The following is a 16,814-nucleotide window of genomic DNA, read 5'->3' on the forward strand; positions in this document are numbered from 1 at the left end:
AGTCAAAATATTTTATTGACATAAAATCAAAAGACTGCTCGTCAAGGTCAATCACAAAAAATACAATTCAGATACATACATATTAATTACATAAAAGTTTAAGTATAGTTGTTAAAAAGGAATAAAATTTTAAAACTACATTTTATAGATAATTTATATTTATTACATTAATATTTACATGTTTAAATAAAGTATAATAATGAAATTTACAAACTTCATTACAATGATAATAGAGAAATCATAAAAAAATTACATATTTACAATTTTGATAAATTATAGTGAATTCATTAATATAAAAAAAATGATTTGGATACACAACAACTGGGTTATCACACTTGAGTGGTGTTGATAATAATTACAATATCATCCATAACATCATATTAGATTTGATACAATAATAAAATAATAAAATAGTCTTTACATTAGTAAGTCTTCAAAGAAGTAAGATAAAGGCTTCAGTATATATTTAGAACTGTATATTATGTACAAGGTTATTTCAAGGGCATGCTTTCAAAATAGGTTGAAACACTATACAACCATGGCCCTATAAATTTACTTTTCTGCTGCCTACTGTTCTTTTGTATGCAATATTCTCCATAATTTCGTCAACTAACATTATCTGGAACACTAGATACCTACATAATCACATTGGTTTTAAACGACTAAAGCATTTAATGTAGTTGGCAATCAATAATACTCGACTGATTTAAATCTTGTAATATTTCGATTACCATAATAAATAATCACAAACCGATCTATCAGCAGACTCGATATTGGAAGCAGAAAAAAGAAGATATTTTTTTAAGGAAAGTCCTTAGCACTTATATATTTGTTATTTCTTGAACTAGACCTTTCATAAGTTATTGTATATATTTATATACAATATATTATTAATAAGTTTACGATGTACCAACAAAAAGTAATAAATACTCTTTTTCCATAACACCATATTAATTTATAACTTTGGTGAATGTATTGATTGATTTACATAGTAATTACCAAGTTTTTTCAATATAATTTCATATTATTTAATTAATGTTTTTCTATACAGCTACATTGAATATCAGATCAGTAAATACTATGGTTACCTAAGTTAAATATGTTTAATGAATGATCGTAAATATAGAGCAAAATGGGCCACCGGCGGTAGGGGCGGGAGTACACATAACGTTTTTTTTTCATCGTATAAAACAGGGGGGGGGGGGGGGGGATTGCCTCGCGCACACTTTGTCAGACTCCCACACAAAAAAAAACAACAATACGTTATGTGCACTCACCTCTACTATATACCACTGGACTGGCGGTTGTCAAAGTGCTTTTGTGCCTGTTTGATATTCGCCATTTTGGCGCTGTTGGCCATGTAGCGAGAGTCTGCGGTACTAAAACTAGTGGACAACATAGATGGTGGGAAACTATTTACAAAAAAAAATTGTATACTTTAGTACCTACATTGATTCTTGAATTATAAATAACACGGAAAACGCACTAAATTAATTCAAAATGTAAAAATACTTCACAGCATTGTACGTTCCTTCGCAGCCATTTGTATTATACGTCAAAATCAGTTCTCTGGACGCTCGCGAGTGGCGCTTCAAATAGGCACAAAATTAGCTGTCAAACATGTGGAACAGGTCCAGTGGTCAGAACAGGTACAGGTCAGTGTTTATGTGTCATAACAGCGTAAGGAAGCGACGCAACTACACGACAAGCTGTGTACAGGCATGGCTGTACGACTGTCGATACGAACTATCTCGAATGTTCGGGAATTAGGTTTAAAATATTTTCTATAACGGTCCAATTAGTACTGTTTTCACACTATCCCAATGAATCACGCTAGGTTCAACTTGTGTCACACCGATATTGTTTTACAATTTACACAAAGAATTATATTAGATTGTCCTGAGTAACTTCATTGCATTTATTAAGCTTTTTCAGCACATTGACTTTAAATATTAACCCGCTTTAATTAATGGTCCGCAGACTTTAAACAGCCGCTTAGGAGTGTTTTTTCTCATTCTGACTTAGGTCAATAGAAGAAAACAGAGTGAGAATTAGCAATGCTTTAAGTTAGCAGACTATTATGAATAAGAGGGTACGTGTGTTTTACAGTACTAGAGAGTATTCTTATTGTGTTAGACTCCAATGTGAATATTTTCTGTGATAACAATTATAATAAGACAAGTTAACTTATTTATCCATTACTAGTTTTTAAAATGGGCTAATTTTGTCTAACTCACTGGAACAAGGTGGTCCATGTTGCTCTTAAAAATTCAGATTTATGAAAATATGATTTACACTAAACACAACAAGATTCAAACTAATATTACGATAATATTCTATGGGCTGATGGACAATACAATAATTTACTTTAATTAAATTAATTCCAGCATTTTCCCTTAAGCAAAATCAAAACACAAAATATTATGAGAGGAACTAAATTATATTAATATGACAAACCACCATAATCAAGATGATAAAATTGACTCATTTGATTACCTCTTTTAGTAATTGAGATTGAGGCACACCCAATTATTAATAATGTTGCATGGGTAATATTTAGTAACTACTAAACAAGGTTTGCAGCACAATTCTTGTTAACCATCACAAGTTCTTTCAACATTTATAATGATTTTCATACAAATGAAAATACAATAAACTTTCGGCTGTTTTTGTATGACTGAAAAAACGAATAGATGCCTTAAATTAAATTAAAAAAAACTGTAAAACTGTAGAGAGCACATCACAAAATCAGTCATACCTGGAATACACTTCACAATTTAGATTTCTACATCTCCATTAACCGTTCAGGTGAATAGAGGCAGGTGGTAGAAGTCGTAACCTCTCTGTCCACGAGCAGCCAGCCAAATGTAAACAACATGGTATGCACCAGGTACGAAGCAAATCATTCCCGCAACAAAGAACACTGCACCTTGCAGACTTTTCTCTGGCTCGGCGACAGCAAAGGCACCCATCCCCAACAGGCCAACTCCTACTACAAGGAGGATGACAGCTGCACACACAGTTTTCCAATTTTCTCTTACTTTGGGATGATTCCAACAGTAGACGGATTGTGTAGCCTCTACATATTCATGTATCAGTGAATCTGAGTCTCTGGATGCGGTATCCTCTGTGCATTTGTATGTTTTACTGTGAACAAACAAAAATAAAAATCAGAATTTTCACTAGGCAGAACTAGGCCAGATCAGAAATATCTATCAGCTATCGCCTGTTTTTAAATTAAAATCTTATGGTATTCTGACTTTGGGAAATGCTGCTGATATCCATAGTCTTTGTTTTACAATAACGGGTGGTAAGATAATTTTTTTTTATGGAAAAAGGGGGACATACGAGCGTACGGGTCACCTGGTGTTAAGTGACAGCCGCTCACATTCTCTTGCAACACCAGAGGAATCACAGGAGCGTTGCCGACCTTTAAGGACTTGGTGTAATTATCACCTAGGTTCAAGATATTCTCTAAAGGAGTTTTTTAAGGACATAGATATTTAACGATTGTGCGCATGTAACGCATGTCCGTCAGAATTTATATTTGTTTGAACAAACACAATCATAATTGCGTACTGAATATTATCGCCTGCAAAAAGTACATTGTTCTTCTGTGGGAATGTCCTCATTTATAAAAAAAACAACAAAATGCCTGCAAGAATTGCCCTTTGATAGATTTAAATCGGTAATCAAGGACATTTTCATAAAAAAGGCTTATATAACCCTGAAATGAACCTGAATGAAAAAAGTGCTTGGTTGCTTACCGAAACACAAAGAATAATAGATATCTACTGTTTAAAAATGAGTACTTAATAAATTGACATTCACATTAACATAATAAGTGATTTAATTTTTTTTAACAAATACAAGAGTACCTATGTACCCAAGTACTAAAAAAGTCATTGTTTTGGCTGTCGCGGGTAAGGAAACTTATTTTCATTTTTAAAGTTATAAAACGCACTGATAATCTAGATTCTATCTTGCCACGTGCCAGTCCATCCTTACCTACTGTATTCCCGTAACACGTAACGTAACGGGAAGGAACGGATTAGGTAGGAAAGAACGAGCTATCTTAAAAGTGATGGCTCGTAAGTCTGTTACTATACCCGACAAAACAACTTTATTCGGAAAGTAAGATCCTAACGATATAACAGGTTTACATACTTCGCACAGTTATACGCAAAAATGACTCAAACCATTGTCGTGAGACGTAACGAGACAAAACATTTATCCACGAATAAAGTGCTGAACCACGCCTGCTGATTCACAATGTGATGATCTTCAAGTAAGCTATACAATAAACACACATAAAAAGTAAAGTAGCAGGGCGCCAGGTCAGGACTGTATGGCGGATGACTCATTATCTCGACATCTGCCATAGTCAAATATTAAACAGTACGTTTTGCGGAGTGCGCTGAAGCATTGTCGTGGTGAAGGAGGATTCTCCTTCGAGGGCGCTGCTGACGAATTTTTTCCAAGACAACAGGCAAACAGCGATTGAAATACCAGTCTACAGTAACAGTCCTTCCATCTTCTAGCACAAATGTCGCGAAATGACCTTTCCGGCTAAAGAATGAGGCAATAATTTTTTTCCTTGACTTCTTTCCTTATCTTTACCTTTCACTATCTTAGTTGGCCGATACTCGAAAGGAAACACCAACTGAGTTGATTGTCTTAAGGTTTTGGGTTCGTAGCAATATATCCAGCTTTCACCTGTGACGATGTCAAATACAGCATTTGAGTCACCGCCGTTGAATTTATCTAACATTTGGCGACACCAGTCCATGCGAAGGTGTTTATGGTCGTCGGTTAAATTATGGGGAATCCATCTGGTGCAAGGCTTCCTGACGCCTAAATGTTCGTGTAATATTTTTTGAACTTGACTCATACCAATCCCTAGGCTTTCGTATCTGCTGATAGGTCACTCTCTTATTTCCTCTATCATGCGTCGCACAGCACTGATCTTATCTTCAGTAGTCGCTATTAAAGGACGTCCCTCACGCGGATCATCATTGAGATTGTTACGTCCAAGCTTAAACTCGTTAAACCAGTTGTTAAAAATTGATCGTTGTAAATAATGGCACGAGATGCGGCTTCGGGGCGTTAGCTTCATTTTCACGTGTAACAAGTGTTTTAGATTTGCCGCGAATTCACAAAAACAAAATATGATAATGAATGCAATAGACTAAATTAGATTACCAAGGATTTCTAAAATTGAAATTCAGAAGGTTTTCATTAGCAATGTTTCTAACTGGCCAGTTCTAAGCATTTTCAGTGTTACCCACGTAGATCTAGTTTAAGAGTCAGGGATAATCCGATTGTAACATTTGAATAACCTACATAAAGCTTAGTAATTTTGTTATAAGTAAAATATTTTTTTGACTGGGACTGTACCCAATATGGTTTCCTTTTGATTTCGTCTATTGTTGGTTTGGTAATTGGATTATTCATCGGTAAGTATCATCTTGTGATGCACGATTCTTATAACATGTATTCCGCAAACATGGCTCAGTGTGCAGTACTTCTAGAAACACAAATACTTTTTCGTTAGCGTACTCCATAATTATTATACCATCGAAGATATAGTACAAACACTAGACGCGGTCCCGGAGTTCAATGACAATCATATTGTCACCCGCTTTAACGCACATACCTCGCGATAATTTTTTTCATGTACCCACACCCGAGTTATTGCCTTACGGGAAATGGCAATGTGATCGCCGTTGTAAAATTATCGTAATAGTCCGTAGCTACACTAGCGTCCATCAGCAAGATGGTGATTTACCAGTCGGAGGCACCTTTGCACAGGATGCCGGTTAGAATATGGATACCAACGACGCCTATTTCTGCCGTGAAGCAGTAATGTGTAAGTATTATTGTATTTCGGTTTGAAGGGCGAATAGCTAGTGAAATTACTGGGCAAACGAGACATGACATCTTATGTCTCAAGGAGACGAGCGATATTGTGGTACCGATCAGAATTTGTGGGATTTTCAAGAATTCTGAGCGATAATACATTGTAATGGGCAGGGCAATTACATGAGTTTCCCTATAAATAATTAAAAACAACATCAAAAGCATCGTTGCACAAAAATTACCCAATAATGTTTACCCGCGTACAGAATTTTTATCATTAATTGAATGTTCTTTCAGCTGTAAACATTAAACAGCATCAGTTATGGTACGTGGTAATTGGATTGTCAACAGAACACTTAAGGTTTATAATGTCAGTCCAATGAGTCAGGTAATTCAATTTAACAACATTGCAGATACCATCCATTTACAGATTAACAAGAGTAATGATCGACACATGTTTAAAAAGGGACATTCAATAAAAGTCTCAAGATACATTGTAAAAATTACATATTACAATGTTACACAAAGATAGTTCTGCAACTTGCCGGAGTAGTGTGAAGAAAAGAGGCATTTCTTCCTACTCACGACAGTAGAAGTGAGGATTATCACTTTAAAAACATAACAAATTGTTTAGATTTACAAGAGCGACATCTCAAGTCGATTTCCTAATATGCAAATGTTGGGGTTGAGCAGGTTATCAACTGTAAAGTAGATCCTGTAGATCATAGTTTCTTTATCATACCTAATTTTGCTCACCGCCCACTTTGAGAATATGTTTTTGTCTAGAGTATTTTCGTGTATTTTTTTGCCTTTTTAGATTATATTTTTTTATCTACCCACGGCCACGCCCCATCTCAATGCCCCCTAATTTTCTCTGGGTCTTCTACTGCCCCCACGAAAGTCTCAAGTCGCCCACGTTGAGAACCTATGCTGTAGATGAAACCAAAACCTGAGAGTTGAACAAAGCGTACAGGATTTTATGATGATACGTCACTCGAACGGTTAGCTCAGTTGGCTGAGCACTGGCACGGAACGCCAGAGGTCGTGGGTTCGAGTAGATGAATCTCTATAAACATTAGCTGGATCATATTTTACCAACTAATGTCAAATAATATTAAATTAATATGTTACTTAAAATAGAATTATACAATCTTACTTAAGAATATTACAAATTACAGAAGGTCAGAATTGGATTGTCTCAGACTTGAGAAATATGGGTGAATTTTTTTTTTAATCGTATATAGTAGAAATGTTTAAGTCTTTTTGTTTTTTGCTTGTTCATAATATAATCTTAAGTATATTTTTTATTTATGTGAACATACTACTTATATGTTTAAAAAAAACACGCATTTTCACTAAACAGCCTCAGGCTAATACTTCATACGAAAGTGTGGTAATGAAAATGTCTCCTAATAATTAAAGTTTTCAGTAATGAAACTGCCGTTTTGTACTGAAAAATTCAAACATTTTTTAAGTTAAAATATAATTATGTAATCGAAGTATCTACACTCGTATTCTATACATTCTGCTGCGTTAGTTCCACGCCGGTACACGTATTAAAAATTACTTTATTTATTTTTTTAATTTTAACGCCTTTTGAAATCTAGAATGTTCAAGTTGTCATCTCACAATAAGGATTTATTTAAATCTAAATTAGTTAGTACGCTAAAACGGCAATTTAATTAAAACAGGACATGCAGATTTGTATGCTATATTAATTAAGAACTGTATCTGACTATTCAATGAGCAAACATCAAACTGTGAATAATGTGAAATCGCAAATTTTGTGGAACTTACGTTTTTGTCAGTAAATCTGTGAGGTTATTGTCCAAAAGTGGACAAGTTTGCATAATACTCGTGTATGGACAAATATAATAATAATTCTACAAATAGCCATTTAGTGATCTCATTAATGTTATGTCCCTCAATTTGACATTTTTATCGGTAGCCGATTCTAAATTGCCTGAATGCACATGGCAGTGCTAGTGCAATAGCCCAAATAATACGAAAATATCTTCCAATCCTAAGCCGCCCAATTATAATACACGTACTCAAACACAAAACAGAGCCTCGCCCATTTTGTGCGCTGAGTGCAGAACCGTAATGACACCGCTCACGCTGTTCATGAAAGAGCTAGATGATGTCACCGAAGAGGTAACCCCCAGCATATGCATACAACTGAGTCTGCCATTGGAGCAATTATAGAAAAAAAACGGAGAACTCCCAACATATACGGTTACTAGCTGCTCCGACTGACGTTGTTCTGTAGATAATAATAAAAATAGTGTTTTATAGGAATTTGCCAATAATATTTCAAAACATCAAAAATTATTTCGTAAAATATGCTCCCTGTTGTTATAATGAAATTGTTTCACAGCGGAACTGTCAACCCGTGCGTCAATAAATTCTCGAATGGAAAATATTATGTCCATACAAAACAAATATTAGAAATAAAAAAAATTATGGGTCCAAATCGAAATAATATCTCTCAAGTTGGACCAAACTGCACTCCATGAAGTAATCCCCTTTAAAATCCGTTCATTAATTTAGAAGTCCATCGCGGACAAACAGTGTGTCACGTAATTTATATATATTAAAATTATCCAATTAGGATAATCACTTGCAGATTCAGCGAAAGAGGATGTTGAAAGTTGTCTAGATGATAATACATGACAGGACAAAAACCTTCCGTCACGGGGCTCATAAATCTTACACCTAAAAAAGAAAGATTACACCTAAATGAGAAAAAATTATGCGGGTAAGCATAATGAAGAAACAGGTCGTACTATGAAAAAGTAGATGGTCTCCCCTTAATTGCTACAAACAATAATGCTGTTACCGTAATAAACTAAACCTTGGTAGTATCCAAAAAATGCTACGTTGCAACTAACAAAAGTTAATATCTGATTTTTTTTACTCCTATAAGGGATGAGACAAGCAGGATGTACATTGGATGGAGCCATTGTGGTACCCATAATAGGAGCCTCCCACTGGTAATATCTGAATAAGTAATAACTTTACGTTTAATAAACATAAAGTTATTAAAGCTTCAAATTATTGTCACTACGGAAAACATTGCTCAAGACGATCTTTAGAACTAATCTAGTCATTTCTCAACTTAACAGATGTTGCCAGCCATATTTGGGTCACTCAACAGCCAATGTCAGATCCCGATTTAGATCCATTGGTATACCATGTAACACTCCCGTTTTTCCAAGTAATTTGGTTGTTTAACCAGTCAGCTCTTGAGGGGAATTCCATACTAAAGTTGCTGATGAAGTAGAATTTCGCCAACATGCCGAATGACAACTCTAGTGACCCCAGCACCATTCCTTTAATAAAGACCCTGTTTTTATGACTTTACTGTAAATATATGGTCTTCAGACATTTTCCTGTAATTGTAGTTTATGATGGGTATTACTTGCCAAATTTCATAGTTCTAGGTCAATGGAAAATAACTTGTTGAAATATATGTTTGTTTTGGCATAAATGGCTGTATCTTTTTTTTAATTAGCTTGGTAAATTGGTTTGCTTCAAGAGACTGTAAACTTGAATATATGGTTTAAATTTCCACTCCATACCTCCATTTTCATGTCACTCCCCTCCTCCCTCCTTCAGCCCTCAAACCTTAATTAAGAATGCAAATTCAAGCCTCTATTTATTTGAAAGAACTCAGCATGTAGCAGTGAGATTGGAATTGCAAATTTATAAAATACAACTCAGGTTGGTTTGGTTTACAGGTTGAAAGTATGCTAGATGAATATGAGAATTCTGACTAAACTAGGAGCTTCCCACGTTTTCTTTCTTAACTATTCATCACATTTTCTTACTGACATTGAAAATTTTCCTTTACTTCAAAATACTAATGTAGCTTGAAATGCATAGATAAAGGGGAAAGGGGATTGTGGGAGTCTATTTTGCTCACACACTAGACCAGATCAGAGTAGGGACCTGATATTTCTTATACTAAAAGTTATATTTACAGCAAGAAAAACATGAACATAACAATAGTCGGAAGCTCAGGATGCCAGCTAGATTATGGGTACCACAACAGCACCTATTTCTGCCGTGATGCAGTGTTGATGTCTAAAGGGCTCTGTAACTAGTGAAATTACTGGGCAAATGAGAATTAACATCTTATGTCTCAAGGTGATAAGCGCAACTGCAGTGCCGCTTAGAGTTTTTGGATTTTTCAAGAATCCTGAGTGGCATTGCATTGTTATGGGCAGGGTGTATCAATTACCATCAGCTAAATGTCCTGCTCATCTTGTCCCTGTCATAGCCATAGATAGAATCTTCAGATTCATTTAGCATACTGTTAACCCCAATCAATTGTTTTCTAAATAAGAATTACTTGAATTATTATGTAAAAATAAAACAAACTATTCTAATGGGAACTTAATATGAATGTAAATAAAGCAACATACATTTCATAATGACAATCAATTAAGCTATTTCACAAGGACATAATTTATTTACTTAATTAATGTTGATAAGATACAAAGTGTTAAACAGGTACTGTTAAAAGGTTTGTAACTGTTTCAGTTGTATGACCCCAGAATTAGCAGATAAAAGTGTAATTAGAACATAATTAGCATGCTTAAGAGGTGTTATAAATAACGGGTATAGACTCAGTTCATAAGCCTTTGCCCCACTAGCATCATGACTCACAGAAGGTCATGAACACACAGACCTGTTTTGTTATTGTACTTTAAAGATCATATTTCATAACGCCTAAAAGTGCAACAAATACAAATATGGCCTAAATAAATAAACAAAGAACTCACCTAGCAATATAATCGCCTCCGTTCTTGAATTTGTTTTGAAATTGAGGTCTATCGCCCGTTGCACCGTAAACTTTGATGGCTTCATCCGTCTCTTCTTCGAATGCATCGTCAATTGAAAATCGCTTCTCGCTGTTGCCAAAAGATTTAGTCATGGTAGCTGCCTGGTATATTATTGAATATGTACTTAAAAGTTAAAACATTACAATTTTGTACCTTTGGAATAGGTACGATTGAATCGCGATAATTTTAAGATTACACTTTACACTATACAAAATGTGAATTGTGAAATGTGAAATGACAAGAGACAGCTGTACAAGTCAACTGTCAACTGTCGAGTATGTGATGTTGACAGTTAACACGAAAGTGACAGTTGATTTATTTAGTTGGTAATCTGTGTTATGGTTGACGTGTGGCACATAACATACAACAATTATTGTACTTTTTGAATATATGTTATTACATATTATAATTAAGTATATGCTTTAGCAATCAATACACAAATAATACTTTTCTTACCTATAATAAAACATTTATGTAATGTAAGTACCGCACCTAGTGGTGGCGCCACTAACCTCTACTACGTACCACTGGACTGTCGGCTGTCAGAGTGCTTTTATCCTTGTTCGATATAGCTCAAGAAAGTTAGCCCCCCAGATTTTTTTTATTTTTTAAGTTTTTTTTATTACATCGTTAGTTCGCCATTTGTTCTTGATTGTTCTCTATAAACATTTGTTTGTTCTCGATTTTGTAATTGTTTTTAAATAAACAACAAAAGAACAAACAATTTTTTATAGCGAACAATTAAGAACAAACTATTGTTGTGTTATGGGTGTTTATTACTAACCGTACTGACTCTTGTTGCCTATTCTTCAGTTCACAAAAAAACCACAGCTATATCAACCGATCATTTCCTTTTAAATCAACTCTTTATATACTTCAATCAGCTAACTTAAAATAAAAAATCTCTCCACCTTGACGTTGGCCGAATCGTCGACATTCAGTCGACGGAGCGCGTTATAAAAAAAAACCATGGAACAAAAAAAAAAATTCAAATTCAAGATTTCTATATTTGGTATTAAATACATTTTACAAAATTACTTAAATCTACTTATTAAAGCAATTTACAATTAAGCCTTATATATGTAGGTATCAGAAAACTTATTTCTACAACCCTATCTACGTATTGAGGGATAAAACTTTATTAAGCTTAAAAACTAATACATGAGGTTTGTGGGGGGGGAATCCAGGAAACTGGGAAAACCTGGCTATTTGCTATTGATATAACGTAATATTAATCGTAACCTATCACTTAACCTAACTTAAGACTAATGACTAGAACTTAAAACTAACTTAAAAACTAAGGTAAATAAATACATAGATATGTATACATACATATATAACATAAATATAAGGGGGGGGGGGAGGGGGGATCTTGGGAAAGGGAAGGAGGGAGAGGGAATAGGAGGCCAGTTTTCGCCGTTATTTAATTCTTATAACTAAACCAATTTACAATATATTGGTTTTACATTTATTCAGACATAGATAGAACTCTGTGTGCGTGGGTGTGTGTTTGTCTATACGCTAGTGTTCTGTGAGCTCTAACCAGTTGTGATGTGGTAATGCATGTTTATAACGTTTTATGCTGAGGCAGTACTCTGTGAGTGACTTACGACTACAAGTCGACCGGAGGGCGGGGTTTATTCCGTCCTTCAGTCGGCGTAGCCCTCTGTAGAAGTTATGAGATATCTCTTGTATGTGTTGTTCTAGTGTTGGGATGTTTTTCTTTACATGAAGTCGTTTAAGATTTGTACGCGGGTGGGTCCGGTAGATGGTTTTAAGGGATCTATTTTGCACAGTTTGTAGTTTACGATAATTGTTTTGATTTGTGTTAATCCATACCGGACTTGCGTATGTCATGACCGGGCGTATGTACGACTGGTATAGTAGACGCTTGTTACTAGTTGAGAGAGTGGAATTCCTATAGAAAATGGGTCTCAACAGGCTCAAGGCAGTAAGTGCCTTAGAGCGGGCGTAATTAATATGAGGCGTGAAGGAAAGTTTCCGGTCGAGGATAAGTCCTAGGTATTTAGCCTGTGACTGCCATTCGACTGGGTGGTTATTAATATGTGGCTTTAAAGAGATATTGAGTTTACGGGAAGTTTTGTATGAGAAAAGAACCGCCTCGGTCTTTGTGTCATTGATTTTAAGCTTCCACTTAGAGAAGTAGTTGCTTACACAATGTAGGGCTGTATTAAGGTGTGAGACTATAGAATTGATGTTCTTACTGCTGCACAGATAAGCTGTGTCATCAGCGTACAGGGCGAGGACCGTGTTCGGAGGTTTTGGGATGTCTCTCATATAGAGTAAAAATGCCCTCGGTGAGATGATGGAGCCCTGTGGAACACCTGCTACTACTGGATGTGGGGAGGATAAACTATTTTTGACTCTAACTCTAAGAAATCTATTCGTAAGGAATGATTTTATTATTCTACAATATTCAAAGGGGACTTGTGCTTCGAATAATTTGTGAACTAAGGCATCATGCCAGACGGTATCGAAGGCTTTCTCAAGGTCGAGTAGAACCATACCAGTCTGGTGTCTCAAGTTAAATTGGTGTGTTATATGTTCGACTACGCGCGCCAGTTGGTGAGTAGTCGCGTGTGACCTTCGGAAACCGAATTGTTCGTCAGGTAGGTTTGATTCTATAAGTGAGTTTATTCTATTATTAATTAAAATTTCTAATATTTTACTTTGTGTGCAAAGTAAACTAATTGGTCTGTAGTTCGCGGGGGAGGTGGGATCTTTTCCCGGTTTGTGAATCGCGGTGATTACTGCTATTTTCCAGGACGAGGGAAAATAGGTAAGACGAAGGCACGCATTAAATATATTAACTAAGGTGTCTATTGCTTTTGAAGGGAGGTGTTTTAGAAGTATGTTCTGTATGTCGTCGTGCCCGGGGGCTTTTCGCGGTTTACAGGTTTTTAAAATTAATTTTACTTCGCGAGGTACAACTGGCGTAGGTGCGGTCGGTCCGTTTATTTTGTAAAGGTGGTCTAGAGACCGCGACACCTCGCGTTCGGTGTCGGGGTCGCTCAAATCCACGGTGAGTCTATGCTGTCGCTCGAAGTGTGTACCTAGGGCCTCGGCCTTTTCAGCGTCCGACCGGGCGGGGCCCGAGGAGGTGCTGAAGCAGGGTAGAGGGGTGTGTACGTTTTTGAGGCGTCTCGCGAACTGCCAGAGGGAATTGTCGCGGGTGTCAAGCGATTCGAGCTTTTTGTTCCATTCGTTGGAAGTGAGAGATTTTATTTTAAAAGATATTTGGTTTTGAAGTGAATTAATAATCGTGTTAAACCGACGCGTATGGAGTCTCTGTGCGTGATGTCGGTATTGGTTTTTTAGTTTGATAAGTCTTGTTATGTCGTGTGGAAGTTTGTTTGTTTGTTTCGGTGTGAACGTCGGGATGTTCGCGTTACGGGCTTTGATTATAGCGTCAGTCAGTGTTTGTATGGCGTTGTCCACTAATTCGGGTCGGTGTAATTTTAAGGAGCCGGGGGAGGGGAGGGCTTCATTAATCTGTTTTTTATAAGTGTCCCATTTAGCATTACCGTATTTAAAAATAGGTCGCGAGATGCGCGGGATGAGGCTATTAATTTCGAAAATAATGGGACAATGGTCCGAGATAACGTCGTAAGTCAGTGGGTCTGTAACGTTTGTGATATTTTTGGCAAGGGTGAGTTGTAATTTAGCGGCCGAGTGCCTAGGGTTGGAGGGGAGGTGGGTCGCTTTGTCCGGAATTAAAATATTATATTCGTGACCTGCAAAGTGATTAAAAAGACGCGATCCATTGGAATTTGCTCGATTGCAATCCCAGTGTCTATGGCGGGCGTTAAAATCTCCGGAACAGATGACGGTGTTGCCGAGAGAGAGAGCTTTTGCGATGGCTGTCGTGATTCTACTGTCTTGCTTAGGGCAATAAAAGTTAACTATTGTGATGGGTGTCTGTCCGCGGTGAGACTTTAATCTAATTGCAATTATATCGCATATATCATGCTCCACCGGTGGGAGTGAATGATGCGATATATTTGACTTGACAAAAATTGCGACGCCACCTCGGGCGCGGTTGTCTGTCTGTCCGTCACGTCTGTAGCAGGTGTAACCGGGAATTGAAAAACGTCGTGCGGGAACGAGGTGTGTTTCTTGTATGAGTGTAATGTCGATGTTGTGTGTACCTAGGAAATGTATGAGTTCTCTTTTCCTACTCACAATACCGTTTATGTTAAGCGACGCTACTCGTAGAGGACGAGCAGTGCCAGTCAGGGAAGGGGTCGCCGTCTCTTCATCCATGGATGCTCAGGAACTCGAATACTGTGATGATTTGCTCCTCGTAGCTCATGCTGCGGCGGAGCAGAGGCTTCAGCTGACCTGCGATTTTAATTAATTTTATAATTTCATGTGTTGACATTTCCTCCGAGTCTGGCTCTTCGGTTGTTTTAAAGGCGGCTGAGTCTGTCTCGACTCTTTTAAAGCCACCTGGCATAGGGCCAGTGGGCCTAAGGCCTGGGAAGATTTGTCTTCCGGACTGGGTGCCCGTGAGGGGCGGCGGTCCGGCAGTGGACCGCGTTGTGGGTGGCTGAAGGCCCTGTGGCTGAAGGCCTGACGGTGACGGGGCGTTCCCTGTCATAACTGAGTTCCACCCGCGGCCGTTCGCCATGTTCGATTTGAACATGCGGGGCTGGGGTGGTGCGCTTTGGCGGGTCTGGAAGCGCTCCTGGCGCTCCTTGACGGCCGCAAGGTAGATGCGGCGTTGGGGGCACTGGCGGTACGAGGCCGCGTGCTCTCCGCCGCAGTTGCAGCACCGGACTGGAGCCTCCTCCTTCCGGTCGCACTCCGCTGTGAGGTGGGCTCCCGTGCACTTGACGCAGCGGGCGGCCCGGTTGCAGTTCCGTTCTGCATGTCCGAATGTCTGGCACCTGGAACACATGGTGCCGTATTTATTGTTCGGTTTATATTTGTAGATACGCACCGATTGGTGGCAAATATATTTAATTTTCCTGAAGGCACCGATATCAGTGCTCTTCAGGAGCGTCACTTGGTACCTTGGTACCAGTGCATCGCCCTTGAAGGCGACAACTTTAGTGGGTTTGAACCCCAGTTCTAGGAGTGCACTACCTAGCTCCTCTGCGGAGCTGTAGTACAGCCCTTGGACGACAGAGATGTGAGCTCTGTCGTCCTTATCCGTGTATGTGTGGAACTGCAAACGTTCCACACCTTTGAGCGCTGCAAGAGCCGATTCTTTATCGGCCTTAGTCTTGCAGGACAGCTGTGCCATATGTGGCTGGATGTTGAAATTAAAATTTTTGATGCCCGCGGCGATAAGCGCCGCTCGGCATCTTTCAAAGTCGAAATTCTCCTTAGAGATAACAATTGGAGTCGGCCTCGCCTGTGAGGGCTTGGCCGTTACCTTGGCTCCCGGTGTCTCCTGTACCGGGAGCGGCTTAAATACGTTGGCCGTTGCCAACGGCTTGGGGCGTCCGTTGTCCGGGCGCGGCTTGGCCGCACGTCGCCGCGTCACGGCGATCCAGTCCGGCAGGCCGCCGTGCAGCCGCTGGCCGGACTCCTGCTCCGGCGGCGAGGCCGGGCTGTCGATGTCCATTTCGGCGATCACCTTCGCCGCGGGTTGCTCACCGGGGCTAGGGCAGCCCCTCTTCATGTCCTGCGACACAGAGTTCAATACACTAATTAATACACTGCTTCGAAACCGTTAAAAAGCGCGCCAAAGGGGCGCGTGTAGTTAATAATAAAAGAAATTGCGATGATAATAATTCCACAAAAACCAGCGCGCAAACACTTCTCGTCCGTTCAAGCGCAGGTAGCGGAATTCAAAAAAAACAAAAACCAAAACCATGGAACAGTCTGTCCAGTGGTATTTATACAGGTCAGTGGGTGGCGCCGTATGGTCTATGACCCTTGCCTGGCCAAGTTGATAAAAATAAGTAAAAATATTTAAATTTGACAGTTTTTATAACCTTATGGTTACGATGGCAGCATGGCTCTGCCTTTGTTTTTGCCAATAACGGAAAGAAGAAAAAAAAAATATAACTATGTCAGAATGACATTGACATTGATAAAGTTTATATATGTCAAATGTCAATGTCATTCTCACATGGT

The 16,814-nt window shown here is 38.3% G+C and overlaps 1 protein-coding gene across 1 annotated transcript; it reads right to left on the reverse strand.

The window, feature by feature from the left end:
- Positions 1 to 140: 140 nt before the first annotated feature.
- Positions 141 to 10,926, reverse strand: LOC126967062 (transmembrane protein 134). Its single transcript, XM_050811397.1, has 2 exons — positions 10,647 to 10,926; positions 141 to 3,147 (listed from the first exon to the last, which is right to left on the reverse strand). Exons 1-2 carry the CDS (start codon positions 10,796 to 10,798, stop codon positions 2,805 to 2,807), a joined length of 495 nt encoding a protein of 164 aa, XP_050667354.1. The 5' UTR covers positions 10,799 to 10,926; the 3' UTR covers positions 141 to 2,804.
- Positions 10,927 to 16,814: the final 5,888 nt, after the last annotated feature.

Source organism: Leptidea sinapis, chromosome 12 (assembly GCF_905404315.1).
Source record: "Leptidea sinapis chromosome 12, ilLepSina1.1, whole genome shotgun sequence".
NCBI lineage: Eukaryota > Metazoa > Arthropoda > Insecta > Lepidoptera > Pieridae > Leptidea > Leptidea sinapis.